This window comes from Protobothrops mucrosquamatus, unplaced genomic scaffold, assembly GCF_001527695.2.
Source record: "Protobothrops mucrosquamatus isolate PMUCROS unplaced genomic scaffold, P.Mucros_1.0 scaffold_72, whole genome shotgun sequence".
Classification (NCBI taxonomy): domain Eukaryota; kingdom Metazoa; phylum Chordata; class Lepidosauria; order Squamata; family Viperidae; genus Protobothrops; species Protobothrops mucrosquamatus.
Window position 1 is genome coordinate 61,792 of NW_015386148.1, and position 27,500 is coordinate 89,291.

General features: G+C 43.5%; 2 protein-coding genes across 3 annotated transcripts in view; one reads left to right on the forward strand and one right to left on the reverse strand.

Annotated features, from left to right (window-relative positions):
• The first annotated feature begins 2,218 nt into the window (after positions 1 to 2,218).
• On the forward strand, positions 2,219 to 19,952 carry RAC1 (Rac family small GTPase 1). 2 transcript variants are annotated; one of them, XM_015813682.1, is made up of 7 exons: positions 2,219 to 2,383; positions 11,019 to 11,090; positions 12,618 to 12,735; positions 14,987 to 15,043; positions 16,691 to 16,753; positions 17,378 to 17,537; positions 18,276 to 19,952. In XM_015813682.1, the coding sequence occupies exons 1-7, from the start codon at positions 2,349 to 2,351 to the stop codon at positions 18,404 to 18,406; spliced, it is 636 nt and encodes a 211-aa protein (XP_015669168.1). In that variant the 5' UTR covers positions 2,219 to 2,348; the 3' UTR covers positions 18,407 to 19,952. The 2 variants fall into 2 exon arrangements, with proteins under 2 accessions (XP_015669168.1, XP_015669177.1); XM_015813691.1 differs by lacking the exon at positions 14,987 to 15,043.
• A 1,965-nt stretch (positions 19,953 to 21,917) lies between these two features.
• Positions 21,918 to 27,500, reverse strand: part of DAGLB (diacylglycerol lipase beta) — a 14,706-nt gene continuing 9,123 nt past the window's right edge. The window contains exons 10-15 of the mRNA XM_015813711.2: positions 27,393 to 27,473; positions 27,167 to 27,294; positions 25,491 to 25,559; positions 25,316 to 25,388; positions 23,900 to 24,153; positions 21,918 to 22,828 (exon numbers count right to left, since the gene is read on the reverse strand). Coding sequence (XP_015669197.1) covers positions 22,645 to 22,828; positions 23,900 to 24,153; positions 25,316 to 25,388; positions 25,491 to 25,559; positions 27,167 to 27,294; positions 27,393 to 27,473 — 789 coding nt within the window. The 3' untranslated portion in view covers positions 21,918 to 22,644. The remainder of the gene's footprint in view (positions 22,829 to 23,899; positions 24,154 to 25,315; positions 25,389 to 25,490; positions 25,560 to 27,166; positions 27,295 to 27,392; positions 27,474 to 27,500) is intronic.

Sequence of the window (27,500 nt, forward strand, 5' to 3'; positions counted from 1 at the left end):
TCTGGCAGTCACACCCATATAAATTAATCACGCCTTTTATTACCGTGCTAAAAATCCCCTACGGAACAGCTCCAGCTGTATTTTAAACGGATTTCCTTTTTGTAAGGAAGAACTAGCTGTCCTTCTTTCAGAAATTGAGGAAATAACATTACCAGGCTTACAATACGGAGCAACTTTATAGGGGAACAAGGTCCCCCCCACCTAATAAAAGATGGTTGAGACATTCAGTTTCATTTACACAACTTTGAGTGGTTTTTGTTATTGTTCGACTATCTGACGTAAAACAATGAGAAAGTGTTTTAAGTTACGGGAACGGTTTCACCTCCGGAGTCCAGGAATATGGAAAGATAAATAAAAGTGTGTTAAACAATGTTAATGTTCCAGCTTCGCATTCAGCTGTAATTAGGCTTGTTAAGTTATTTATTAATCAAATTTGTATAGCTGCTCATCTCGCCAAAAGCAGCTCTGGACAGTTGTGCTGCAAGTGAACAAAAGAATAATTATAAAAATGACATAAAAAAATATCAAGATATTGAAACAGATATACATTTTTAAATTGTTCTCCCAGCAAGCTCCGAGTTAGTTGAATGTGACAAGCAAATGCCAATTAGACACACAAGATTTAAATCTCTTTAAAAGTTTTATTCCCCTTGTGAGGTTTTAGTAGCAAAACAAGTGCAGTGATTTATTCTAGGCCAGGGGTCTTCAAACTTGGCCCTTTTATGACTTGTGGATTTCAGCTCCCAGAATTCCTCAGCCAGCGTGCCTGGCTGAGGAATTCTGGGAGTTGAAGTCCACAAGTCATAAAAGGGCCAAGTTTGAAGACCCCTGTTCTAGGCAGTTGATGCTATTTTAAAAAAAAATCACAGCAATGTACTATTTCATTGGCAAATGCAGTTAAAACATGCGCCAAATGTGGATACTATTAATACTAAAACTGGGCACGTAAGGTGGCCATTGTTGCTAGAGAAAGAATGTGGGGTCCTTGGTGGGCTTTGAGTTTGGATGGCTTTCTTGCAGACGTTTTATTACCAAACTAGGTAACAACATCACTGCTAGAAGGGAGTGGGCTTTGCAGAGAGGAGGAGGACGAAGACTATGGAGCCCTTGGTGCTGAGCTTGGTAGTTTTCTTGCAGATGTTTCATTACCAAACTAGGCAACATCGTATTATCAACACAACATGAAGGTTCATAAACTATGCTTACACTTGGTGTGCATTAATCAATAGAAAGGAATAGGAAGGAATAGAAAGAAATAGAATAGAATAGAATAATAGAATAGAATAGAATAGAATAGAATAGAATAGAAGAGTAGAGTAGAGTAGAATAGAATAGAATAATGGAATATAATAGAAGAGTAGAGTAGAATAGAATAATGGAATAGAAATACAGAATAGAATAGAATAATAGAATAGAATAGAATAGGAATAATGGAATAGAATAGAATAATAGAATAGAATAGAATAGAATAATGGAATAGAAATACAGAATAGAATAGAATAGAATAGAATAGAATAGAATAGAAATACAGAATGGAATGGAATGGAATAGAATCTGGAAGGGACCTTCGAGGTCTTCTAGTCCAGCCCCCTACTCAATCATAGTCAAACATGGGTTCAACCCCAATCTCAGAAATTCATTTTCGGTAATAGGAAGAAGTAATCACTGCAGTGGCTATAAGATCAAACAAAGGTGATAAACCAGCCCTCTTTTTCCTGCTTTTCCCTCCTTTCCACAACTTTGCCAGACAGGAGCCCCAACGTGGCGCCCGCGGGCGACGCCGACCACGACCCGAAGTCGCCAAGAGCGAAAGAAAAAGCCGAAGCGGGAGACAAAGGAGTCGCCGCAGCACGAAGACCAACGGATTTAACCGAAGACCCGAACCCGAGGCCAGCCGGCGACACCCGAGCCTTCCCGAACCTATTCGTCCCCCTCACGCCAGGCGCGGGGGGGCGTGGCTCCCGAAGCGCCTCGACCCCGCCCTTCTCCCCATTCGGGCGCCGTGCGGCGTGCGTCCGAAGGCCTGAGAGAGAGAGAGAGTGGGGGGGGGGAAAGGGGCGGTCGTTCGCGCGCGGGATCGCTCGCGGCCGGAAGTGAGCGGAGCGGCCGCTTCCTGTTTCCTCCGCGCTCGCCTCAGTCGCCCGCCCCGCGCTTTGGGTGGTGGCCGTTGCCTCCTCCGCTCCCGCCGCCGCCGCCGCCGCCGCCGCCGCCGCCCTCCTCGCCCTCCTCTCGGCGCCCTCACTGCGGTTCCTTCCAGGGGAGGCAGCAGCCGAAGCCCGAGAGACAAGCCGAGGCCGCCCAGGGCCTTTCCTTCCGCCCACGCTCGCCCCGACCGAGCAGCCGCCCCGATGCAGGCCATCAAGTGTGTGGTGGTGGGCGACGGGTGAGTACTGGAGACCACCCCCCGCCGCCGCCGCCGCCGCTTGGCCTCGACCCCCGGGGCTGAGGGGAGCCGACTCGGCCGGGCCAGCCCTGGCTGCGCCTTATGGGAGTTGGAGTCCAGCCTGGGGGGGGGCCGCGCGGGAATTCAAGCTCTCCCCTCATCCTCCCCCACCCCAGGCCTGAATATGGACCCCGAAAAGGGGGGGCGGCTCCTCTCCAAGAGACGTGAGGATGAGATCGCCTCTTCTCCATGCAAAAAAATGTGCTTTAAAATGGGGGGATTTGTTTAAATTGGCCACAATGGAGGGCAGAAAAGTGGGGTTCCCCCCCCTTTAAACCTTCCCAGGTGGGATGGGTGGGGGGGTATGGTTTTGTATAGAGTAGCCTTTATATTAGGTCAAGTTTAGGTCTCAAAATGATGGAAGTGTAGTATAATAATAATAATAATAATAATAATAATAATAATAATAATAATAAAGTTGGAAGGGACCTTGGAGGTCATCTAGTCCAGCCCCCTGCTCAGGCAGGAAACCCTATACACCATTTCAGACAAATAGAGTTTATGGGAGTTCTCCATCATCCAGGTCATGGTTGTTCCCAAAAGTGTTTTTTTCCCCCCTTCCTTTCTTTTTTCCACCTCCAAAACAAAAGGCAACTTCGTTTGTTTGGTTTTCTTTGAAAACGTTTTGCTCCTCACCCAATTCAGTTAAGCAGAACTGAAGAAGCTTCTTGGAAGAGAAGCAATAGGTTTTCAGAAGGGGGGGGGGCAAAAAAAAAAAAGCAAGACAGTCCCATTGACTTTTTTTGGGGAAAAAAAGCACTTTTGGGGACTAAGGAGAGGAAGGTCAAGAAAATGCCAAATGAGCAGGGAAACGTATGGACATATTTGCCAGCAAGATTTGGAAATGCATTTAAAAATGATGCATTGGTTAAAGGGGTGTGTGTCGCCGGATTCTCAACAACGCTGGATAATTTTATTTAAGTCGCTGTACTTTATCTCCTCCATCCCCAATTTTTTTTGGGGTGGTGGTGGTTTCCATTAGCTTGTGAAGGGCATCTTTTTGCTTGAGTTTCCATTCCTTTCTCTTTTTTTTCCAACCTTTAGCTACAGGAAATGCCAGTAATGTAGAGCTGGGTCGTTTTATGTCTCTTTAAAATTGCCTGCTCTTTTTTTTTGGCAGCCTTCTCCAATGGGGTGTTCTTTGTTTGGGTTGGATTACAATTTTGGGCATTTATTTTACAACAAAGAGATACAATAAAATCGTGCTGGGTGGGGCTGGTGGGGGCTTGCAGGCCAGCCCATCTCCCAGCGCCCGGTTAGGGAGGCTGCGTGGGATAGTTAGAATAGGTTTTACTCTGCTTTAGGCCTCCCTACTCCAAATCCTGTCTAATTATTACTCGATTAATTGAAGCTTGTTCCTTCATCTATGCAAGATTGCAGCCCAGATATCTCTGCAATTTGTTCCTGGGAGCTGGGACTTTGTGAGTTACCAAATAGCCCAAGGCAAGTCTACCTAGACTTTACATAAACCCGGTGTTAAACTAGGTAGACTTGTCTGCCAGAGAAATGTGTTTCAGCGGGGCTGGTTCCCAAGCATAATAAGCCTGCATTGTGTTCAGGCTCGGCTACCTTTGGAGCATTGCAGGTAGTCCTCGACTTACAACAGTTCATTTAGTGACCGTTCGGAGTTACAACAGCACTGAAAAAAGTGAGTTATGACCTTTTTTTCACACTTACAACCGTTAACAACCTCCCCAGGGTCATGTGAGCAAAATTCAGACGCTTGGCAACTAACTCATATTTACGACGGTTGCGGTGTTCTTGGGTCATGTGATCACCTTTTTTGTGACTTTCTTGACAAGCAAAGTCAAAGGGGAAGCCGGATTCACTTAACCCCACTGTGTTACCAATTTAAGAACTGCAGTGGTTCACTTTACAACTGTGGCAAGAAAGGTCGTAAAACGGGGCAGAACTGACTTAACAACTGTCTCGCTTAGCAATGGAAGTTTTGGGCTCAAGTGGGATCGTAAGTCGAGGACTACCTGACATGGTTTTCCTTCCCCTGATCCTGATTTATAGTTTCCTTATGCATCATATGAGTACATTTCAATTGTCCTGATCAAGCCGATTTTAATAAGCCTAAGGCACTCCTTAAATTGTAAGATAAGGGTTAAACCTTTGTCTTTTGCTGTGGGGCAGTTTCTCAATAGAAAGATTCCTGGCTTTCTTTGTTTGTTCTCTCATTGGGGAATGAGTTAAAAGGGGAAAACAAGAGAATTTTTCTACAGTTATTTCTTTAAAAAGAGCTTTTTTTCTATGGTAAGCAAGCCCAGAGTTTACATGGACCTAGTATAAATGCCCTCAGATATAAAGATGACCTGCTTTTGTAGAGAGGGGTAGATTTTTTTCCTGAAAGATTATCAAGGCTGCTGAGGCTTTGGAATGCTCAAACATGGAGTTGGAGATATGTGTGTGCAGATTTTGTTGAAGTGTGTAATGGGCAGAATCCCTAATCATTGGGACGAGGCCCGTCCAGAATTTAGTGACTGCTGTTGTGTGTGCTGCGTTGGGCTGCTTTTTGCCTTTCTTTTGGCAGTTCCTCAAGAATATGAAACTTCACTTTGTTTTGTGGTTAACAAAAGAAACATTTTTTTTTCAAAGGCTGGAGTTATTTTAAGACTATTCTTAGCTATCTTTATAAAGAAGCCAGACCTATTGAGCAACTGGCACGTTCCCAAAATATTTTCGGAGAAGTTGTGCTTTCTGCATGGAGCCTTTGAGATGAATCAGTTTGGAAATGGAAAGAAATGAACTGTAGTAAGATGAACACTCCTTTTTTTTTTTAAGGGGATCATGGTGAGATTAGTTGTGGATGTTCTATCTTACAGAGGTAGTTATGCACAACTTTATTAATATTAACATAATGAGTCAAGCTGTTATGTATTTTGAACTCTAACATTTCCTTGAAACCTTACCCACAATCTGCCTAAATTTGAGTAGCAACTTATCTTTGAGAATGAGGAAATGGTGCAGTTCAGGCATTGAAAATGTGGCTTAGTTTTTAATTTGAGTTTCATAGTTTTAGAATTTGAATTTCGGAAAAGAGGGGTTTTTTTCTTTCCTTTTCCAAAGGGATCCAGATGGCTTTCAAAAATGCCTGGGCAGCCACACCCCTAAAGTGAAATAATGATGTCTAAAATTTAAGGTTTTTTTTTAATAGCTCTGGATAGTATCGTAACTATGATTCTAGTTCTCAAGTATTTAAAATATTTTTCTAGCCCTGCCTTTATTGACTTTTGATTTGGCTTGAGAGTGGAGGAGGATTTACCAGATATTTTCTTTATGTTGAATTTGGTGCAGTTTATCATGAGAGAAAGCCTTGCACAAAATTTAGTTCTTTGGGCTGTGCAGCTTTTGTTTCCCAAGGGAAATACATCGCTAAACAATTAGTGTCTATTACTACTTCTGTTTATGCCCTATTTTATACCATAATATCTTTGCTGATTCTTTAAAATGTAACTTAAAAGAGTTTGGGACGGTTTGAAAAATCTTACTTTATGAATGAAATTGGGATAAAATTTTATCCTTATCTGTCTAGGCCTCCCAATTCACAGATTTTATGACCAATAAGCAGCTTTTGTAATAGCTGGTGTCATTGTTTCTAATGCTGTCTGTTTCTGATTGTTAGCATTTTTTGTTTTGCTCACTGTTCGGCTATTAACAACACACCCAGTAAACACAATTTAAAAGTAGTTGAGGTTTCATAATGTGGAATATAAATTTCCTCCCCCCCTCTCCTCCATTCTAGTATTCTTTTTCTTAAGGAGGACAAGCTCAGCATATGTATCAGTAGTGGGATTTTAGGAATGTGAACATCATAAAATAAAAACACTCTTATTCTAATGCTCCCCAACCATGGCAATTTCAGGGTTCAGCTTCCAGAATTCTCAGCAATGGCTCTGCAGACTGTGGAATTCTGGGATTTGAAGTCCATCGACTTGAATATTGCCAAGGTTGGCGAACACTGCCGTATTGATTTCCTGCTTGAGTATCTGCCTTTCACTATTGCGGTGGACTCCATTCTGAGAAGCAAAAAGATGAAATCCACGTTACTTGGGGTAATCCCTGACTCTATAACGCTATGTAAAGTATTGCCAAGATCAGAAATCATGGGTCTGATCATGGGTCTGGGCCCTGCGTTCTTCTTGGCATCATGATCTAATAGGTAAAACAGGAAAAAAAATGATAATGGAAAGAACACCCAGCTATTTACTTAGAAACGCCCTTGTGCTTCCTTCCCTGCACCAATTGGAACCATATGTGCTTAAAAGGAGCCGCTTTTAAGACACCCTCCGATTTGTGATTTGTCTCCCGGTCCCTCACAACAGCAGAGACCTCTCTTCCCCCACAACACTCCAAGACAATGGCTTTAAAAAGTTTCCCACAACTTCTCAGTGGTAATTTAAAGCTGATTTATGGCATTCACCCCTTTCTATGAGTCTTGGGTTTGCTGAGAAGCTTGACATGTTCTCATGTTCCAGGAAATGAGGCTTGATATACTGTATGAACGACCTTTCCTGTTCTTTCTCTTCCTCCCCCCCCCCTCCAAAAAAAAACCCTGGGTGCAAAGACAAAAGGAGAGAAAGTTTCTTAGCTACCCTGCGGGAAAAATCACACCGGCCAGCGTTGTATCATTAACTCTGCTTTGCAGAGCAGCTCTTCAAATAAAGCGAATTTATTTATTTATTTATTTATTTAAATTTGTGTGCCACCCTATCTCCCTTACGGGACTCAGGGCGGTGAACAGGCGATAATAAAAATCACAATAAATATACTCAAATTTCTATTCCATTGCTTATTCAGTCCCATTTTGGAGCCTCTGCTGTCTTCTGTGCAGATGTTTGAGCTGCAAATCAGCTTTTTATTTTGGTTGAGGGACGGATGAGGTATCCCAACGCTGGCTTTTTACATTGTGGGCCCAGAACGTTCTTTCCCAGATTAGTACCGTGCATTTGTGCTGACTGCCGCTCCCAGAACTTCCCCCTAGCTAGCCTAACCGTTGGCTGGATGGCTGGGGATTATACGAATTCAGGTCCGACCCGTATTGATGGAAATTAGGTTGGGAACGATCCGGGCCTCAAATGTTGATTGTGAAGTAAGCAAAGGGATTTCTCAGGATTGCCTATATTTTCTGAAGGGGCGTGATGTGATCTCTATGCGTGTTTCAGGCCCAAGGAAAGTAAATCGATAAATGGAGCTGTTGAAATTCCGGAGTCGGCCTGTTTTTCCCAGTAAAAACCTCTGCAGGATTAAACTAGTCATTATTCTGTGTTCCTGCATCTGTTCTGGTTTGCGTGCAGTTCTTCCGGGCTTGGACTAGTTAACACAATCCAGCCGAATTGACATCATTTTTCTCTGAAATAAACTTGGCTTCCCTAAGAAGCGTTCTGTTTACTTGAAGGAAGCGGAGGATCATTGCAGAATCTAGGTAAATCAAACTTTTCATCTTGGAACCGAGTACAGAGCTGACTCATCGGGGCTGAAAAGCCAAGCAGGCTTAGAAGACAAGGATATTTAGAATAGAACAAATGTGTTTGTCCTTGTGGGTTTTTCCTTCTCTTCGTGGACCTGTTTGCCTTGTACTGCATGACCACTGAGGAGGCTGCTTTAATGGCCCCATTATGCTTGACCTGAACCCTTCCGTTCCTCTTTTCAACATTTTGGAGTGGTTCTGAAAGTTTGTTGTCTTGAGTAGATTTGCTACTCAAAACCTTTTAAGAGGCCGAAGGAGAAAAGAATCCCCATTTATTTACTTATGAAATTGCTGATTTGGTATTAGGAATACACTTTAGTTTAGATTATAAGTGATCATGTCTATGAAACAGTGTTAATACCACTCTATAATGCCTTGGTAAGGCCACACTTAGAATACTGCATCCAGTTTTGATTACCACAATGTAAAAAAGATGTTGAGACTCTAGAAAGAGTGCAGAGAAGAGCAACAAAGATGATTAGGGGACTGGAGGCTAAAGCATATAAGGAACGGATGCTGGAATTGGGTAGGTCTGGTTTAACGAAGAGAAGGACAAGGGGTGACATGATAGCAGTCTTCCAGTATCTCAGGGGTTGCCATAAAGAAGAGGGAGTCAGGCTATTCTCCAAGGCGCCTGAAGGCAGGACGAGAAGCAACGGATGGAAACTAATCAAGGAGAGAAGCAACCTAGAACTAAAGAGAAATTTCCTGACAATTAGAAGAATTAATCAGTGGAACAACCTGTCTCCAGAAGTTGCGAGTGTTCCAACACTGGAAGTTTTTAAGAAGAGACTGGACAACCATTTGTCTGAAATTGTATAGGGTTTCCTGCCTGAGCAGGGGGTTGGACTAGAAGACCTCCAAGTCCCTTCCAACTCTGTTGTGGTTGTTGTTATTGTTGTTGTATAATAATCCCAGAGCAGAGGAGGTAGCATCTTAAAAGCAGAGCAGGAAGAACAGGTCCAGTTAAAAGCTACAGCAAGCAAATCCACATTCATTGGAGCGTGAAACCTGCAATGTATAGCCCACTGTACTTCATGGGGTCCTTGGTGCTCTCTGAGGTTGTTTTCTTGCAGATGTTTCCCCATTAGGTGGCATCATCAACCTTAGAAGGATAATAAACAGAGAGCACATCTGACTCCCTTCTAGCACTGATATTGTTACCTAGTTGGGCAATGAAACGTCTGCAAAAAAAAAACAAACAACATCCTCAGAGAGCACCAAGGACAGTTCAACCCCAGCTTACAGATGTTCCCTTCTGCAATAAGAGAATATAAGAAAGAGACCTATGTACCTTTTGATGTTATGCTTAAGACACTGCCTCCCACCTATTCCCCCAGAATCAAACACTTTCAAAGCTTCTAGCAATTTTAAATTTTTTGATTTGGAAGTAAAATTCCTGGCCGCCTTGCAGTCATGCCAGAATGACTTAAGAATTCCCACCCACAGCAAACAACAACAACAACAATAAAAAACGTGACATTATCTGGAGGTGGAAATGGATTTTTTTTTTTCAGGGCCTTTGAAAAATCCAATTTTTATTATTAGGAGAGGAAAGCAATGGCTGCATTACAGAAAAGAGCTCATTTTAGTGCAAATCAGTTCGTATATATCAGAGATCTCATGCTTGAATTCATAGCCGTGCTTTTCTCTCAACTTCGGCTGAGGGAAATAAAAAAAAAAACCTTCTGTCAATCCATTACTTTAAAATAATGATGTCATTCAAAAAGTCCTTACTGAGTGGTACAATTAGGGCTCTGGTGCCTTCACAGCGCATTCAGCAGGACTTTGGCCTGTGCCTCTGTAGGCTTGGTTGATGAAAATAGCACATGGGTTCTCTTTCCATTGTTTCCTGTCTTCTTTCACTCCCAGGAGAAGTGAACCAATTCATGAGACCTTACTACTTGAATACGATCCTCTCTGACTTGAAAAGTAAAAGCTCAAGAAACCTCTGTTCCCCTAAAACAGTGGTTCTCAACCTGTGGGTCGGGACCCCATTTGGGGTCGATCGACCATTTCACGGGGGTCGCCAAGCAAGGCTGTCCGCCATTTTTTTTGTCCGCCATTTTTTCCCCCTTTTCCGGCGGGTGCCTTACCTCCCTTGGGCTGGGCCAGCTGGTGGTCGGCCTGCTCCGTCTCTGCCACTTGCCAGCTACGCCTCTGCCGACGCAGGGGGCGGAAGCACGCATGTGCGGCGCTCCCGGGCAGGGAAAGTCCTCGACTTACGACCGGTTGGGTAGTCCTTGACTTACAACCGGTTTAGTCCTCGACTTACCACCGGTTTAGTCCTTGACTTACGACCGGTTGGGGTCGCGGCATTAAAAAGGCTGAGAACCACTGCCCTAAAACGTTGTGTGCTTTGTGGGTGTTTTTCTTACTCTGCTGATACGCTTCTCCCTGCGGTGAGGCTGTTTTCTCCTTGCCGCACGAAATTCCACTTGTTCCATTAATTTAGGCTTCACAGCTTTAAATGCACAGCGATGCAGGCTAAGCCACTCAGCCCACACGTGCCTCACAGGAAGCAGCTATTCTTTCAAAACAGACCTTCTGCTTTAAATTGACGCCCGCCCGGGCTTTTTTCATCTTGAGAACTTTGCAAACCCCAGAAATCGCAGTCTACCAGCAGGCTAAGAAAATTAAAATGGCCTAATAACCCAAAGCTGGGAATTATAAACTCTGGCTTCAGAACTTGAATTAACATTGCAGAAAGGTTTAAGATCCCCACCCAGTATCCAGCCCTCCATAACGGCCAACTGTTATGTTTCCTGAAAATTCACCAGATCCAAGTGTCAAATGTCCTATGTTTGTGGAAAGCTAGCAGGTCAGCTGGCAAAAGCTGGCCAGGTCTACAAATTAGCAGTCTGTAAGAAAGGTGTATTTGAAGTGTGAGTTCAGCCAAGTATGAATTTTAAAGACTTTGAATCCTTTATCTAACTTGGCAGCGATATATCATAAATATATAGCAGTTAAAGGATTAGATTTATCTTGTTTAAATTCAAGTGCTAATAAACAGCTCGTTTTTTCTGCTGAATGGCTTCCTTGTTCTCTCCATCACATGAATAATTTCTTATGGTGATTTTCCCCCCCTCTCTCTCTTAACAGTGCTGTAGGTAAAACATGCCTACTCATCAGTTACACAACCAATGCATTTCCTGGAGAATATATACCAACTGTGTGAGTATTTTATTTTTTTTCTCGAGCGCTTTTAAGCATTCAAAAGACCATAAAGACACTTGACTGGGTTGCTTCGTAATAGAGGAGCTGCGCTTTAAGTAGTATTTTTGGCACAAATATGTTTTGGGTTACAGTCTTTGTACTGCTCTCCATCTGGAAAATTAGCATTTATTGTATTTATTCAGTTTGCTCCCTGCCTTACTCCCAATGAGTGGTTTGCCAAAGAAATAATAATAAAAAAAATAGCATGTCAGAAGTTTGCAATGGCTGAGGATTCTGGAGCAGTATCTGTTGACTGAAATCCAACATTGTTATCGTTTGTTTTAATATAACTCATTTGGGAGAGGTTTCCTGTTCCTTTGGCTCATGCATTGAAATATGTGTGCTATTTTAAGGCGTTGAAACAATTCTGCATCCGTTTAAATCAGTGGTTCTCAACCTGTGGGTCGGGACCCCATTTGGGGTCGATCGACCATTTCACGGGGGTCGCCAAGCAAGGCTGTCTGCCATTTTTTTTGTACGCCATTTTTTCCCCTTTTCCGGCGGGTGCCTTACCTCCCTTGGGCTGGGCCAGCTGGTGGTCGGCCTGCTCCGTCTCTGCCGCTTGCAGCTACGCCTCGGCTGGCGCAGGAGGCGGAACCACGCATGCGCGGCGCTCCCGGGCAGGGAAAGTCCTCGACTTACGACCGGTTGGGTAGTCCTCGACTTACGACCGATTTAGTCCTCAACTTATGACCGGTTTAGTCCTCAACTTACGACCGGTTTAGTCCTCGACTTACGACCGGTTGGGGTCGCGGCATTAAAAAGGTTGAGAACCACTGGTTTAAATTAATATTATAGGTTACCATCACAAGGCACTTTAAAACAAAAAAGAAATATCACAATGTCAAATTACGGAAGCACATTACCAGTTTTTGGAGAGGTCAGGACACTTTTAGCCTCTGAAAGACACAAGGTTTCATGGAGCAGAGTCAACTCTGAACATGTGAAATTCCCAGTCTTTAAGATGGCACGGTTCCTCTTCGTTTTATCATTCAAAGGAGAAGGTGCACTCCATACTTGGGCTTAAACCTCTTACAGATGTGTGGTTTTAAGCTGCATGTGCTCTGACGTGGGCTGAGTTGGAAGAGAACGTGCTGTTTCTTTATTAAGGTTTAGAAAAGTATTTAAAAAAAGAACTGAAAAGGGTAGGGAAAAAGCAAGCTTGGGGCCTGCCAACAAAGAGGGGGGGGAAATCACTTCCAACTTTCTTTAGCCCAGATAAAAACCTAAAACACAATCGCCCTTTGAAGTAGGCTAAGCCTTAACAAACAATCCTTCTATCATCCTGAACATGCCTAATCATCGCAACCTAAAGTTGATACTGAGGGGTCCTTGTTGCTTGTTTGCTTGCAGACGTTTCATTACCCAAACTAGGTAACATCATCAGGGTTAGGTTGACATTTCGTTTCAACAGAAATGTTTCAACATTTCGTTTTAACAGAAAACCTATTAAGAATGTGCTAATTGTTTTCTGCTCCCTGGCAGATTTGACAACTACTCTGCCAATGTGATGGTCGATGGGAAGCCGGTCAACCTGGGCTTGTGGGACACTGCTGGACAAGAAGACTACGACAGACTACGCCCGTTGTCTTACCCACAGACAGTAAGCGTTATACGGCGGCAGACGTGTCCGTCTCGTCTTCTTACGGGCTTGCTGACAGTCAGAGAAGCTTCTAGTTGTAGCATAAAATGAACTAACCTATTGTCCCAAACCCTTGCAAACCGGCATCGCAATTTCCGTGACACCTGTAGCAATCCTTCCTGCCCTGCAAACTCTAAATCTTGCGCATAAACCATTCTCTCTCCTTCTCCAGCAGCCTTGTGTGAGGCTGGGATTTCTGGAGATTCCAGTAAAATGGGAGAAATCAATCCTTGACATTCAAGGGCTGGACTGACAAGCTTCCCTCTAATGCAGGGGTCTTCAGACCTGGTCCTTTGATGACTTGTGGGCTTCAACTCCCAGAATTCCTCAGCCAGGCACACGTGCCTGGCTGAGGAATTCTGGGAGTTGAAGTCCACAAGTCATCTAAGGGCCCCGTTTGAAGACCCCTGCTCTAATGTGATGGCTTTCTCTCTCTTTCCTGTCTTTAATTACTTATTGCTCACATTTTGTACTCGGTCGCTTGTTCAGCCTGTCACACACTTCCCATAAGAAGAAATGAGATACTTTCCTGGCTCTTCCATCAATGCAGCTTTCCCCCTCCTGCCACCCCCCTCCCGTGAAAACGCTCAGTTCTCTGAACTTCTTCTTCTTCTTCTTCACTTGCTCACTAACCGTTTTAAACGTATAACTCCGGGAAGTCACTTTCTGTGACCTTGGCTTTGAGAAAAAGCCAGCTTTGCTGCTTCCGAGAAAAACTGCCAGAAAAGGGGTAGGGAGCAAAAAAAAAGACTTCTTTGTTCCAGAGAAGTGAGAATTTATCTGGGACAGCAATCAAATGACGAGGGGAGAGCACACCGCTGAAGTGTAGCGGAGTGGGGACACAGCACAGGAGCCATTGCGGTGCCTCTCCCGTTCTCCTTTGTTAATAGGCTCAAAAACAAATCAAAGGCGACTTGAATAACTCTGCCAGCCACGCTTGTTTTCTAAGATTGCTGAAAAAGTGTTTGTGTCGAGCTCCAAAACGAAAAAACAACAACCACATTGTGATTCTTCTGAGCCGATGTCCTTAATTGTGCTTCACCTGTAGACAGAATCTTGCCCGACTAAAACTTGCTACCATCCCCATAAAGCAGGCGTGACCAACCTGGGCAATTTTAAGACTTGTGGACTTCAACTCCCAGAATTCCCCAGCCAGCAAGAACCGAACAAGGAACTCTACCAAAAGCAGCAATAATACACATTGCTGTAGACCAGGGGTAGTCAACCTTGGCTCTTTTATGACTCGTGGACTTCAACTCCCAGAATTCCTGAGCCAGCTAAGCTGGCTCAGGAATTCTGGGAATTGAAGTCCACGAGTCATAAAAGAGCCAAGGTTGACTACCCCTGCTGTAGACCTTAGATGGGAATTTGGCTGGCTGGGGAATTCTGGGAATTGAAGTCCGCGGGTCTTCAAACTGCCAAGGTTAGACTCTCCTACCCCCTAAGTATATACTCTGGGAATAGTTAGGGTGGAGCTGTCTTTGCCCTCTTTCTCTCACATGAAAACTATCCAAATTGCATTGTCCCTTGCTTCTCTGGAATGCTGCATTCACCACCACACTTTTAATATGGTAAGATACCTCTCTCCACATTGCGTAACGAGCTATCTGAACCTGCAGAAACATATAACCTCAGGGCGAGGCGATATCTTGAGCCAGATGTTAGTGGAGAAGGATCTTAGGCGCCTTGAGCTGTTACAAAGTTTTGTAATCTCTTTGTAAGTGGGTTTGGTAAAACTTGTATTAAATTTCAGAAGCAGGTCCTTGGGGGGGGGAAATCCCCCCTCCCCCAAAAAAGGTCACACATTTGCACATGGACGACCAGGAAGAAGTCCAGTGGACAATATATAAGTCACGTTAAATGTTCAAATTTGTTGCGGTTTTATTCTAAACCCTTCCCCTTTGGACAGATAGTTTTAAGTACAGAAACATTACTCTGGGGGACACACAATAATGCACACAGGGAAATCCTCTGTGTAGGGAATCTTCCCTGCAGAAAAGCTGAGGCTAGAATAAGTTCCTCTCTGGATTAGTTTTTTCTACAAGGAGAGGAATTCGAAACTAAAACCCTGGCCCACTTCGGTCCTAAGACCTGACCCCTTCGCAGTCCCGAAGCCACACAATCCTGGGAGCGTTGCTTTCAGCCAGTGAGCAAAGAGCGTCTTCTCCCGCCTCTCCTAACATTAACCCAGGTTGTCTCGTGCTGTTACTAGGTTGAAGGAACGAATGGTAAGGATTTAACTCCCAGTGGGAAGCGTCAGCCACTCTGCGTATGTAACGCTTTCATCCATTACGTTCCAAGGGCTTTTCGGGGGCACTTGTCTTCCTCTTCGCTGCTTCTGCGGCCCTAAAAACTGGCTTCCTCTCCTCTGGCACCTTCCTGCCCCTGTAGGTCACGGGCGTCCAACTTTGGCCACTTTTAGGACCTGTGGACTTCAAATATGCTGGCCGGGGAATTCTGGGGGTTGAAATCCATCAGTCTTAAAATGGCCAAGGTTGGACGGCCCCGCTCTAGGTAATTGCTCCTTAATAAACAGTTAAATCCAAGCATTTGCAAAAGCCACTTCCTTCAGGGAGGCTGGGAACGATGGGAAGGAGACGATCCGGGCAGGAGCCAGCCAGCGAGAGGAGCTGCGGGGGGTTATGGGAGCATGCCTACTTTCCACCAATTTTCCACCCATTACCTGGAATGCATGGTTAATTACGGCTGCAAGTGCTTAACGGTGAAGGCCCCAAGGAGATGCAGCTCAATCAACTAACACCCCCCAGAGGGTTCTCTGATTTTTAGCAGGCCAGCTGTTGATGTGCAGGGGAAACTATATGGTGTAAGGCAGTGATGGCGAACCTTTTAGAGACCGAGTGCCCAAATTGCAACCCAAAACCCACTTATGCATCGTCGAGTGCCGGGTGGGTGTGGCCCATTGGCTGGGCGTGGCTGCGGTGGTAACGGCAGACTGGGCGGGACTAAAACGTTCAATCAATCAATTCCGACTTTGCAAGACCTTTTTTTTCCCCGCGAGAAGTTGAAATTGATTGATTGAACCTTTTTTTTTTTTTTGCACACGGCGGCGGAGGCCTAAAGCGAAAAGGTTTTATAAAACCCAGCTGAAGGCCTAGGACTGGGGCAACGGCACGTGTGCCCACAGAGAGGGCTCTGAGTGCCGCCTCTGGCACCCGTGCCATAGGTTCGCCACCACTGGTGTAAGGCATAGAGGGATTTTTTTGAAGTTTTGAGAAACGGCATTTGTGAATGGCGGGCTAATCTCGGATTTGGCCTGGAGCAAACGTTGGGAGACGAAATCCCAGCCTCTAAAGTTGCTGGTGGTGTTAAAGAAAACTAAAGTTGTATATTGGCTGAGTGGCTGACACTTTACAGAGAGGGACTAACTTGATGTGATTTCATACAATGCACAGCCCAAATGCAGCTCGGTTTAGGGGCGAAGGCCCCAGGTTAGAAACCAGGAGACAGTAAGTTCTAGTCCTGCTTTAGGGATGAAAGCCAGCTGGGTGACTTTGGGCCAATCACCAGGAGACTGTGAGTTCTAGTCCCTCTTTAGCATGAAAGCTGCATGGGTGACTTTGGGCCTCTTTCAGCCCAGTCCACTTTACAGGGTTGTTGTGTAGAAAATGGGAGGAAGAAGGAGGGAGTATTAGCTATGTTAGCTGCCTTGAGTTATTAAAATAATAAAGGCGGGATAAATATTTATTATTCAATGGGTCCTTTCATTCTAGTCGTATTTCTTGTCTGCTAGTATTTAATGCCATTTTGAATGCCGAAGAAGCATAATTGTGACGTATTCTATCTTGCCAGCCCAGTGTCGCTCTTTCTTGGTAATTAGAACTCATAGGTGGAGCTAGGTATGTGGAAATCTTGTGAAACTCCTGGAGACTGAGATTCTGTTGGTGCTGTTTTGCAGGATGTGTTCTTAATTTGCTTTTCCCTGGTGAGCCCAGCATCCTTTGAAAATGTCCGGGCAAAGGTGAGTCAAAACGCCTTCATTGTTTCTCCTGACCTTTCTTTAAGAGAGACCTAGATTATTATTTTTTATTATTTTTTTAAAAAAAGTTTATTGGGTACAAAGGGAAAAAAAAGATTAAAAACATTGAACGTGGTAAATCGTCTTTGGCTGACATCTCCCTCTTGTCAGTCCATATTGTACATTCATTACATATAACATATCTATACATTTCTGGTCTCTGTCATTAACTTATATCTTTGCTGTGGGAGAGATTACTAATAGCAGAAAAATGAATCGGTCAGCAGTTCAGTGAATAGCAAAACGTGGCTTTAATAAGTGAAAGATTTTTTTTTGAGAAACGGAACCAGTATCCAGTCTGCCTGAATGTGTTTAATATTAAAGATAAAAGCTAGTGGCAAAAGTTATTTTTCTTGTCCTGGACTGTCAATCAAGCTCACAGTAAAATTATACTCTGAGCTCTGTTTTTTGACTTCCTTTTGTTTACGTGTGGATTTTTTGAAGCAGATTTAGTTGGCATGCCTTAAGAGCCTGGCTCGTTGGTGGGAAGTTGGCTTCATATCTCTTTTGACTGGGTTGGTTTTCCAGGCAGAGCCAATTTGACAGTTTTTTTCCCTTTTTCTGCAGTGGTATCCAGAAGTGCGACACCATTGCCCCAATACCCCCATCATCCTAGTGGGAACCAAACTTGATCTCCGAGATGACAAAGACACTATCGAAAAACTCAAGGAGAAGAAGCTGACTCCGATCACCTACCCACAAGGCCTTGCCATGGCGAAGGAGATTGGTAGGCCTTGGGCCCCTTTGCGGGATGGATAAATAGATAGATAGATTAGATGATAGATAGATAATATAGAAAGAGGGATAGAGATAGATACAGATATATGTTGATAGATAGATTAATATAGAAAGGGATAGAGATAAATAGATACAGATATATGTTGATAGATTAATATAGAAAGGGATAGAGATAGATACAGATATATGTAGATAGATAGATAGATAGATAGATAGATAGATAGATAGATAGATAGATAGATAGATAGATAGATAGATAGATAGATTAGATGATAGATAATATAGAAAGAGATAGAGATAGATAGATACAGATATATGTTGATAGATGGATAGATGATAGATAAATAGATAGAACTAAATAGATGAAAGATAGATTTGATAGATGAGAAAGCAATAGATAGCTGGGTAGATGAGAGAGAAAGATGATAATTTGATAGATGATAATGAGAGATAGGTGATGGATTGATGAGAGATGAGAGACATGATAATTTGATAGATGAGATAAATAGATGATAGATGAAATGGACAGACAGACGAGAAAAAGAGAGACAGACAGACACACACACACAGAAAGAGATGAGATGTGATATTTAAATCCTTTTAGGAGATTGCCATGTGCCGTCTCCCTCTTCTCCTATTGCCAGGAATGTTGTTGCTGCTGCTTTTTAATTTTAGGATTGGGGAATTCCCGTGTTCTTTAGCCAGCTGGTCTTTCCTCTTGTTGCAGGCGCAGTCAAATACCTAGAATGCTCAGCACTTACACAGCGGGGCCTCAAGACCGTCTTCGACGAAGCCATCCGAGCCGTTCTGTGCCCCCCTCCAGTAAAGAAGAGGAAGAGGAAATGCCTGCTGCTCTAATGACCCTTAACCCCCTCCCCCAGCCCCCACTCCAAAACCTTTTGTGCTTTGCTTGGAATAATGGAGCATTCCTGCGTTTCTGTTTTTTTAAAAAATTGGTTCTCTCCTCTTCTGGTTATCTTAAACAGCCACCTTACACTTCCCTTTGTTTAAAAAAGTTAGCTTCTCCTTAATTCTCCTACAGAGATTTTTTTTTTTTTTTTTAAAGACAAACTTACATAAAGGCCTTATTTCTCTCCCCCCCCCCCTTCCTTCCTTTTTCGCTCCGCTTAATCAACTGTTGCCAAATTTTTCTGCTCCTTACTCTTCTTGGATTGCTGTGCTTTGTTACGTGAAGCACCGGACCTGTCTTTTTCCTTTAAAAAGCCAGGCAGGTGTCTTTTAAAAAAATACTAATGTTTATTAGCAGTTGCAACACTTGGATGGGGTTTTCCCAGGAAGAAAATATTTCTCTCTTTAAAAAAAAAAGTGCACTCGTTCATCCGACAGCTTCTTCACATCCATCTTTCAAGCTTGAACAAATGCAATAATTGACAACTCCAGATTCACCCTTCCCTTTTTAAAAAAACACACAAAAAAACAAAAAAAAATCAAATTTACTAAGGTCTGCGATTAAAGCTATTTCCCTCCCCCCCCTCAAAATGTATTTGTCTTCCTTCCCAGCAAAATACTATTTTCTTGAAGGAAAGACGGCTAACTCGGTCAGTGGAAACGGCCAGACAGTATTTTGACACTAAAAAAAATCAATTTACACTACATTGTCAACACACTAGTTTGTTTTTTTGCTCTTGTACTATTAAAAAACCCACAAAAGGAGGCCTTCCTGCAGCTAATGAACAGCTGAAGAGCAGGTTGGTGTTTTTTCTAGAGTATTCATACATATTTTTCTGGTGGGACTTTAAGCCTATTACAACTTTTGAGCTGGTCCTCTTCACATGTTCTTGCTGGACACTTTTCTTATAGAATCTCCTCCTGACCCCTATAATTTGTATTTTAAAGCATTTTTTTGATTTATATTAGCCACTTATTTTTTTGATAAGATAGAGTAGTCCAACATAGCCTTCTCTCTCTCTCTCTCTCTCTCTCTTTCTTCCCCCCCCCCAATTATATTCATGGTTTAAAAAGCTTTCTTCAGTCTTCCAAAATAATTTGGTGTAAAAATCGAGGGCAGCTGATCTACCACTTTTTCTTTTCTTTTTTTAATATTTCACTCCACTTTTCCCCTCTGGCTAATGACTCTGATCTGCCAGGTATCCTGAAGCTGTATTAACTTTACTAACACTGACACGGCTGGTTTTAACATGTTTTCAGGAACCAGTCAGGCCCGTGAGGTTCTGTACGTCAGATGCTGGCAAGAACACGTTGATTTTCCCCCCTCCTCCCCCTTTCAATTACTAGAACAAATATATACATATATATATATAAATATAAATATATATAAATGGAGTTCGCAAGATTGTGAAGTTTTTACATTGATCTTTTTTGGTAATGCAAGTTAGCAGTCTGTTTTGCATGTATGACTTAATAAATTCTTAAATCACAGCCGGGTTACCGTGTGGACTCTCTTGAGTTGCATTTGTGTGTCAAATGTGTTGTCCTGTTGCAGGACTCTGATCCCTGGGGATGATGGGAATGGAAGCACTTCGCGAGTTAGAATTGTTGTGCCGGTGGTGCAGATACACAACGGGACTGGACCTTTGTGCTGTGGTTTCTTTCTCTGTCTCTTAACCCAGTCTGGTTTTGTTTTTCTTTCTTCCTAATTATTAAAAAAACCCCTCCACAGTTAGCGACCGTTCAAAGTTACAACGGCACTGAAAAAGTGACTTACCGACCATTTTTCACACGACCGCTATCAAGTGATTAAAAGTTGGACACTTGGCAACTGACTCACAACGGTTGCCAATGTCCCCCGGGTCGTGTGATCCCCTTCTGACAAGCAAAATTCAATGGGGGAAGACAGTTCCACTTAACAACCATGTTATTAACAGTTGAAATGATTTGCTTAAGAACCGTGGGACGAAAGGTCGTAAAATGGGGCAAAATTCACTTTAACCGTCTTAGCGACTGAAATTTTGGCCTCCGTTGCAGACATAAGTCAAGGACTGTCCGTAGGCTGGTATTTTCCTTACGAGATCTGCGGAGCTGCCAGAAAATTGCTTCAACAGGAGCTAATCAGACTTTCAGTCCATTCACCGTTTCTCGACCTTAACAAACTCTTTAAGATGTGTGGACATTTCTAGAGTTGCTAAGGTCCAGAAACACTGGTCTAGCCAATGCGGAAGGCGACTTTTGTGAGTCTTCCTGTACAATTTCTAATATCAGCTGTGTCTGGCTATGACACTCTCCCAGGATTCCCCCTGAAAGATAAAAACACATCAAGCTGATCAGGTGGAAAACTTATTTTTAATGGGGGGAAAAATACCAGCTTGTTATCTATAGATGATGGTGCTTCTTAGGCTAGCAGTCCTCATTTCTTCCATAATTTTACCTTGTGCGTTTGCTGCACACAACAAGGATAAAGGTCCAGAGCATCACTTTTTATCTATTCTTCCAACAAGGTTGTTTTTATACAGCAACACTGCTGATGGAGCCAAACATGTCAACGGCGGGCTTTAGCGAGCTGACATGGAGATATTTGACCCATTTTGGAGGGGAGAGTGACACCCCCCTTTCGTGAGACACCCTCCTTTAAAATTGCCCAGCGCATAATACTCGTGTATAGCATGAATAATGGTAGATAAAACTAATACAAAAAAAACCAAGTCAAGTTTATGTCTTGGCCTTAAAGGTGGTCCTTGACTTACAGCCAATTTGCTTAGCAACCAAAGTCGCAGCGGCACTGGAAAAAGTAATTAAAAGGGATCCCTGCACTTAACCGTTGCAGGATTCCCAGTCACGTAATCAAAATTGGGGTACGTGACAATTGTTGCATATTTAGGGCAGTTGCAGCCTCCTGGGATCATATGATTGCCATTTGTGACTTTCCCAGCTGCCTTCCAACAAAAAAATCAATGGGGGAAGACTGATTTGCTTAATGACATTATTCACTTAACAACCGTGGCTTAACCGTGGCAAAAAGATAGCAAAATTGGGCACAACTTAACTGCCTTGCTTAGCAAACAGAAATGTTGGTCCCAGTTGTAAGTCAAGGGATACCTGTACTCAAAATTGTTTTATTTTTTGTTAAGCCCATTACTGACCTGCTTCTTATCTGCCACTGAAACCAGAATGAGGTCAAAAAGGAAGGCCAAATTCAAATTTAGTTCACTTCCAGAACAGAAATACATTTTGTTTTTAATACCATGTACGTTCCTTGATTGGCAGACTTTCTCCAGGAAGCGAATGCATTGAAAATTAAAAGCATCACCTAAAAAAAGTACTGTTCCTCACCAACCACCATTAGGACAGCAATTAGTTTTGAAGAATCAACTTGATCTGGATTTGTTTCTAGACAATCATGCAAAACCTTACCAGCTCTATAGAGTGAGCAAGGATTGTTTTCCTCCCCCCAAAAAATTACACAATCTTGATACAGAGCTAAAATGATCTTTTCCTGGTTTGTGCTAACACGAACCAAAGACCGTGGCTTTTACATTTTCTATAATTAATTGCACATTCAGCAGTCTTAAAGAACTGTAAACAAAAATGGACGTAATTGCACAGATATCCAAGAATAGATCGAAAATACTAATTCCTTTCAAGAAGAAAGAACACCCAAGACATTTCTGATCATCAGCAGAAACATGAGAATCATTCAATGTGTATCCAACTAGGCGATGACTTGAAGTTAATTCTCACCAACATTCCTGATTTACACATTTACAAGTAGGTCATAAACCTGCGGTCAGATGTCACTAAGCCATAGGGAATTGGTTTGACGACACATCATGTGCTTGGAGAAACGTGTAGCAGATCAGATGGATCTAAGAGGTCTTCAGGAGCACATCAACCATCACTTCCCATCAGTTGGGTTCTTCTCAGTCAACAGCAGTCCCCGGGCAGATGTGACCGATTAAAACTTCCACGAAATCACATCTTCCAACACGAAACGTCTCAATCCGTTACAAGCAGTCCAGAAGATGTTACTCCAACCGAATCTGGTCATCCAGAAACATCTGAAGGTCTTGCACTGGTTTCTGCTTTAGACACACACGCAGCTGAACTGCTAAAGGCTGTTCTTGTGAACGCCTGGGGACAGTCCGGTTGTGCTTGCCCAGTCTCCGCCATTAATACAACATTCAGAAAGCTTCACCTTGTGATCGGCACGAGACGCAAGATGTATCGCTTTGGACCAAGCTTTGGAGAGCTCTGAGGACGGTATCGGGCCAATGATCGGTGATCATCTTGGGGCTGATTAAAATACTACCAAAGGCAGTTTCTCTGGACCAGCTGGCTGAATACTTGATTTCAGAAAAGCACCAGCTGCAAAAAGAAGACAATGTCAATGCTGGATCTAAAGCCTTGTTTAGAAATATTTAAATATTTTTTGTTCTCTCACAGAATTGCTTACTAAGTCATCGCATTCTGGATATTGTTAATACTTGGGTGCAAAATTTTTCATGCCAACTTTGGCAAGCCCGGGTTTCAAGGGTGAAATGGGCCACCCAAGAAGACCTGGAGAGTAAACCACTAGCAATACTTCAATCAAGGAACTACCAACTCAGACCAACAGCTTAATCAAGGAACCATGGAAGCCACTTGTAATATAAGCAGAGATCAAATCCCCACTCCTTTCTAGCACTGATGAGGTTACCTAGCTGGGTAATGAAATGTCAGCAACAAAACAACCAAACTTACGAGAGCACCAAGGACCTACTCTAAGCTACAAATATTATATTCTGTTAAGATCTAGAAGAGCTTCAAGTTGGAAACAAAAACAGATGCGCTCACTAGAACACAGAGACAGGCCCTTCACGCTAAAAACAAACAAACAAACCAACTGGGAAGCTTTGCAAAATACTACGCCTGGAACACTTCCAAGCAATTTGTTTTGCACATTGCACAGAACAAAATATGAAAAGAGTTTCCCGAGGGCAAAAGTTTATCACCGTCTCCTGGTGATCAACTTAAAGTCACCCAGCTGGCTTTCATAGCTAAGGCGGGACTAGAACTCGCCGTCTCCCAGTAATTGGCCCAAAGCCACCCAGTTGGCTTTCATGGCTAAGGCGGGACTAGAACTCACTGTCTCCTAGTAATGGGCCCAAAGCCACCCAGTTGGTTTTCATGACTAAGGCGGGACTAGAACTCACCATCTCCTAGCAATTGGACCAAAGTCATCAAGTTGGCTTCCATGGCTAAGGCAGGACTAGAACTAGAACTCACCGTCCTGGTTTCTAAGCCAGCCCCTTAACCACTCCACCAAACTGCCTGAGCATTCCTGCAGCTTTCCTCTTTTCATGGGACTTGAGGGAAGGGCTTTCCCCCAGCATCCAGGAGAAGACCGAGCGACTACAATGGGACATCCTGGCTTACGAACACGTAAACACAACCTACCCTTTTGTGCTGTGTTCTTCGACGATGTGGATGACTTTCCCAGGGAGAAACAATTGAGGGTATTGAGGGCTGGACCCTAAAGGGGAATTGTCATCCAGACTTGTGTACAAAGGTGACTGCTGGGCCATCAAGTTCTCTTCGGCGAGGAGAGGCTGGGTCAAAGCATCCTGATCCCTGCCGTCCAGTTCCGTCGGGAAGTTATCAGGTTTGCCTCCAAAAACTTCATACCAGCATCCATGCAAGAGAATCTGGTACTGAATGTTCGAGCAACAGACAGGACAAAAGGGACAGAGAAGGGAATTGTGAAAGGGTTGCATTTTATAAGATAAGATAACCTTTATTGTCATTTTTTTTTTTTTACTGTGGGCATAACGGCACACCTCAAAAATGAAATTTAGTTGCCCGCTCTCAAAGTGAAACACATACATGACACACATGTATAGACCCACACCCCTACATATGCAAAGCAAATAAATATTAAATACTGTCCGTCTTGAATATATAGCGGAAGGATCAGATTGCGGCAGCCCTCGACTTACGACGATTGGTTTAGCGACCGAAGTTACAACGGCGTTCCAAAAATTACTGGCAAGCAATTCTCAGTTATGACCACTGCAGCGTCCCCAGGGTCATGTGATCCAAAGGTGGGTCTTTGGCAACTGGCATGCATTTATCACAGTTGCCCTGTCCTGGGTCATTGCAAGAGCCATTTGGGACCTTCCCAGCTAGTTTCCAACAAGCCAAGTGAACGTGGGAAGCCGGACTGACCAACTTTATTTGGCCAAGTGGGATTAGGCCCACAAGGAATTTTGTCAGGCCCCCAAGTCCTTCTTGTTTTCCTTGCCTATGTGCTCTTGTTTTGGGGCCTGCCATTCTGCTGGGGGGGAAGGGGGGGAAATTGGCTTTTACTTGGGATAACTTTTGCTTTTCACCCTTCCTTCCCACCTCTCCACTTGAGAAAGGAATGTGTCTCCCTGGTGGCAGAGAAACGAAAGCTGGAGAAGACCTTGAGATGCCCGCCAACTGTACCAGTTACCCAAACATCGTTGCCACCTGTGGACTGGCTGGATTTCAAATGGACATTATGATTCTGGATGGGAGGAGGAATATTGCTAGTTTAACTATATCATTTGCGCGGGATTTTCCCCAGATCTTGCTTTGACTTCCTTACTGTCACTAACCCCTAATAAAAGTTTCCTTTTGAGACAATGCCTGTTTTAAGACTTCTGCTTTTGTGGGTGGTTAGCTCCTTACAGAATTTGTCTCCAGGTACGGTAAGAGTAACAGCAGAAGAGGCTAAGAGCAGTAGCTACTACTGTGGTGGTTATTTCCCCCCATTGTACATCTGGGCCACTAAAGTAAGAAACAGCCCGTTTTAATTTTTCAATCCCCAAAGCCCTGTTTAGAATAATTTACCTTGGGTCTGTTACAGTTAGCAACCATTCTAACGATCCTCTTTTTCAAGTCCTCCAAATTGAGCATACTTAATCTGTTTCAGGCCCAACAGAAAGGGAAAAAAAAAGATCCAAATTCAAGACAGGGCAAAATTCAGGAGGTTGATTTCAACACAAACGACACGTCGTCTCCTTACCTGGGAATGATGTCCTTTCCCACAATGACTGACACAATAAACTGCTTTGTGTAGTCCGCGAGGGATTTGCTTAAAAAGAAGACATAACCAAGAGAAACACGATTATGGTAGTTGATCTTCCACGACCAATATGGATAAAGACAAGTGTTTATTCGTGTATACAGGAGGTTCTTGAGTTGCGGCCACAGCTGAGCCCAAATTTTTCATTTCTGAGACTGTTGTTAAGTGGGTTTTGCCCCATTTTGTGACCTTTCTAGCCACAGTTCTTAAGTGAATCACTGCAGTTGTTAAGTGAATCTGGTTTCTCCATTGGCTTTGCTTGTCAAAAGGTCACAAAAGGGATCACATGATCCCGGGACACTAGAACCGTCATAAATAGGAGTCAGTTGCCAGGAGTCTGAATTCTGATCACGTGACCCTGGGGATGCTGCAACGGTCATAACTGTGAAAAACGGTCATGTTATTTTTTTCAGTGCCGTTGTAACTTGGAACAGTCACTAAATGAGCTGTTGTTAAGTCAAGGACTACCTGTACACACAATCCCCTTCTCTACTTTTTAGACAGAAAGTAAAAAAAAAACCCTCGTCTTTATTTCGTCCAGGATAAGATGGGGCAGAAAGATGCTTCCTGGGAAGCAACTTGACTTCAACAAGCTAGATGGGTGACCTCGGGAACCCCCAGGTTGAATCCCAGCTCCCCCTGGCACCCTGATCTCTGCCCCGATGGATTTAGGATCCTCCGTGGAAAAGAACTTAACAGGATCCCAAAGATGCTTTTTTTTTTTTCACGAGGCAACTGGACTTTCTTTTTTTTCTCTCTGAAGACGTTTTGCTTCTCGTCCAAGAAGCTTCTTCGGCTCTGACTGGATGGTGGGGGAAAAAAAAAAACAGGAAAGAAAAACAGGAAAGTCCAGTTACCTCGTGAAAAAGCACCTTTGGGAGAACTATGACCTGGATGAGGGAGAATTTCCACAGACGAAGTCAACGGGATCAACACGAAGGCAGGACAAGAAGCAACGGATGGAAACTAATCAAGGATAGAAGCAACCCAGAACTAAGGAGAAACTTCCTGACAGTCAGAACTATTAACCAGTGGAACAACCTGCCTCCAGAAGCGGTGAATGCTCCAACACTGGAAGTCTTTAAGAAGAGACTGGACAGCCATGTCTAAAATGGTGTAGGGTTTCCTGCCTGAGCAGGGGGTTGGACTAGAATCTCAGGGGTCCTCAACCTTGGCAACTTTAAGACTTGTAGACTTCAAGTCCCAGAATTCTGGGAGTTGAAATCCACAAGTCTTAAAGTTGCCAAGGTTGACCCCTGGGCTAGATGACCTCCAAGGTCCCTTCCAACTTTATTATTATTATTATGGATCATCGCACAATCAGCCAGATGTTCAGACTGGATTTGGCATTTTGTCTACCTATCGAGTCCTTACCAAGGACCTGGGATAGGCAGATGTGGATGATGATGATGATGATGATGATGATTATTATTATTATTATTAGCATCATCTTTTATTCATTAAACATAAACCTTAGTCAACTGAACATTCAAATTGGCTGGTGCGGATGGTTGACACGGGTTGCTACCAGCATTCTAGGTGTCAACCAGGTACCTCCTTAAAATATAAGATGTTCCGAGTAGCGCAGTTTATTATTATTTATTATTATTACATACCTCAATAAACCTCCAGGTGGAGAAAAAGCGTAACATCTCAGGTTGGGAAAAGAGTTTCTGAGCATGATGGACAAGATGGAGGCAACGCCCCCTCCTAAGCTGTGGCCAGCCACCACCAATTTATATTCCTGGGGGAGAGAGAACAAGCAAGGAGAAAAGCAGAAATCCCCACGGGAAGCAGAGCCAACCCAGAGAGACAGGTGGAGTCCCAAATGCCACAACTTACGGGTGCGATGCCGAATGCCTGGTTCAAAATCCCATCGTTTATCAGTCTCCTATAAATGTAATTGGCAGCCTGGGTTATCCCCTATAAGGGAAAACGATAGAGGTTAGT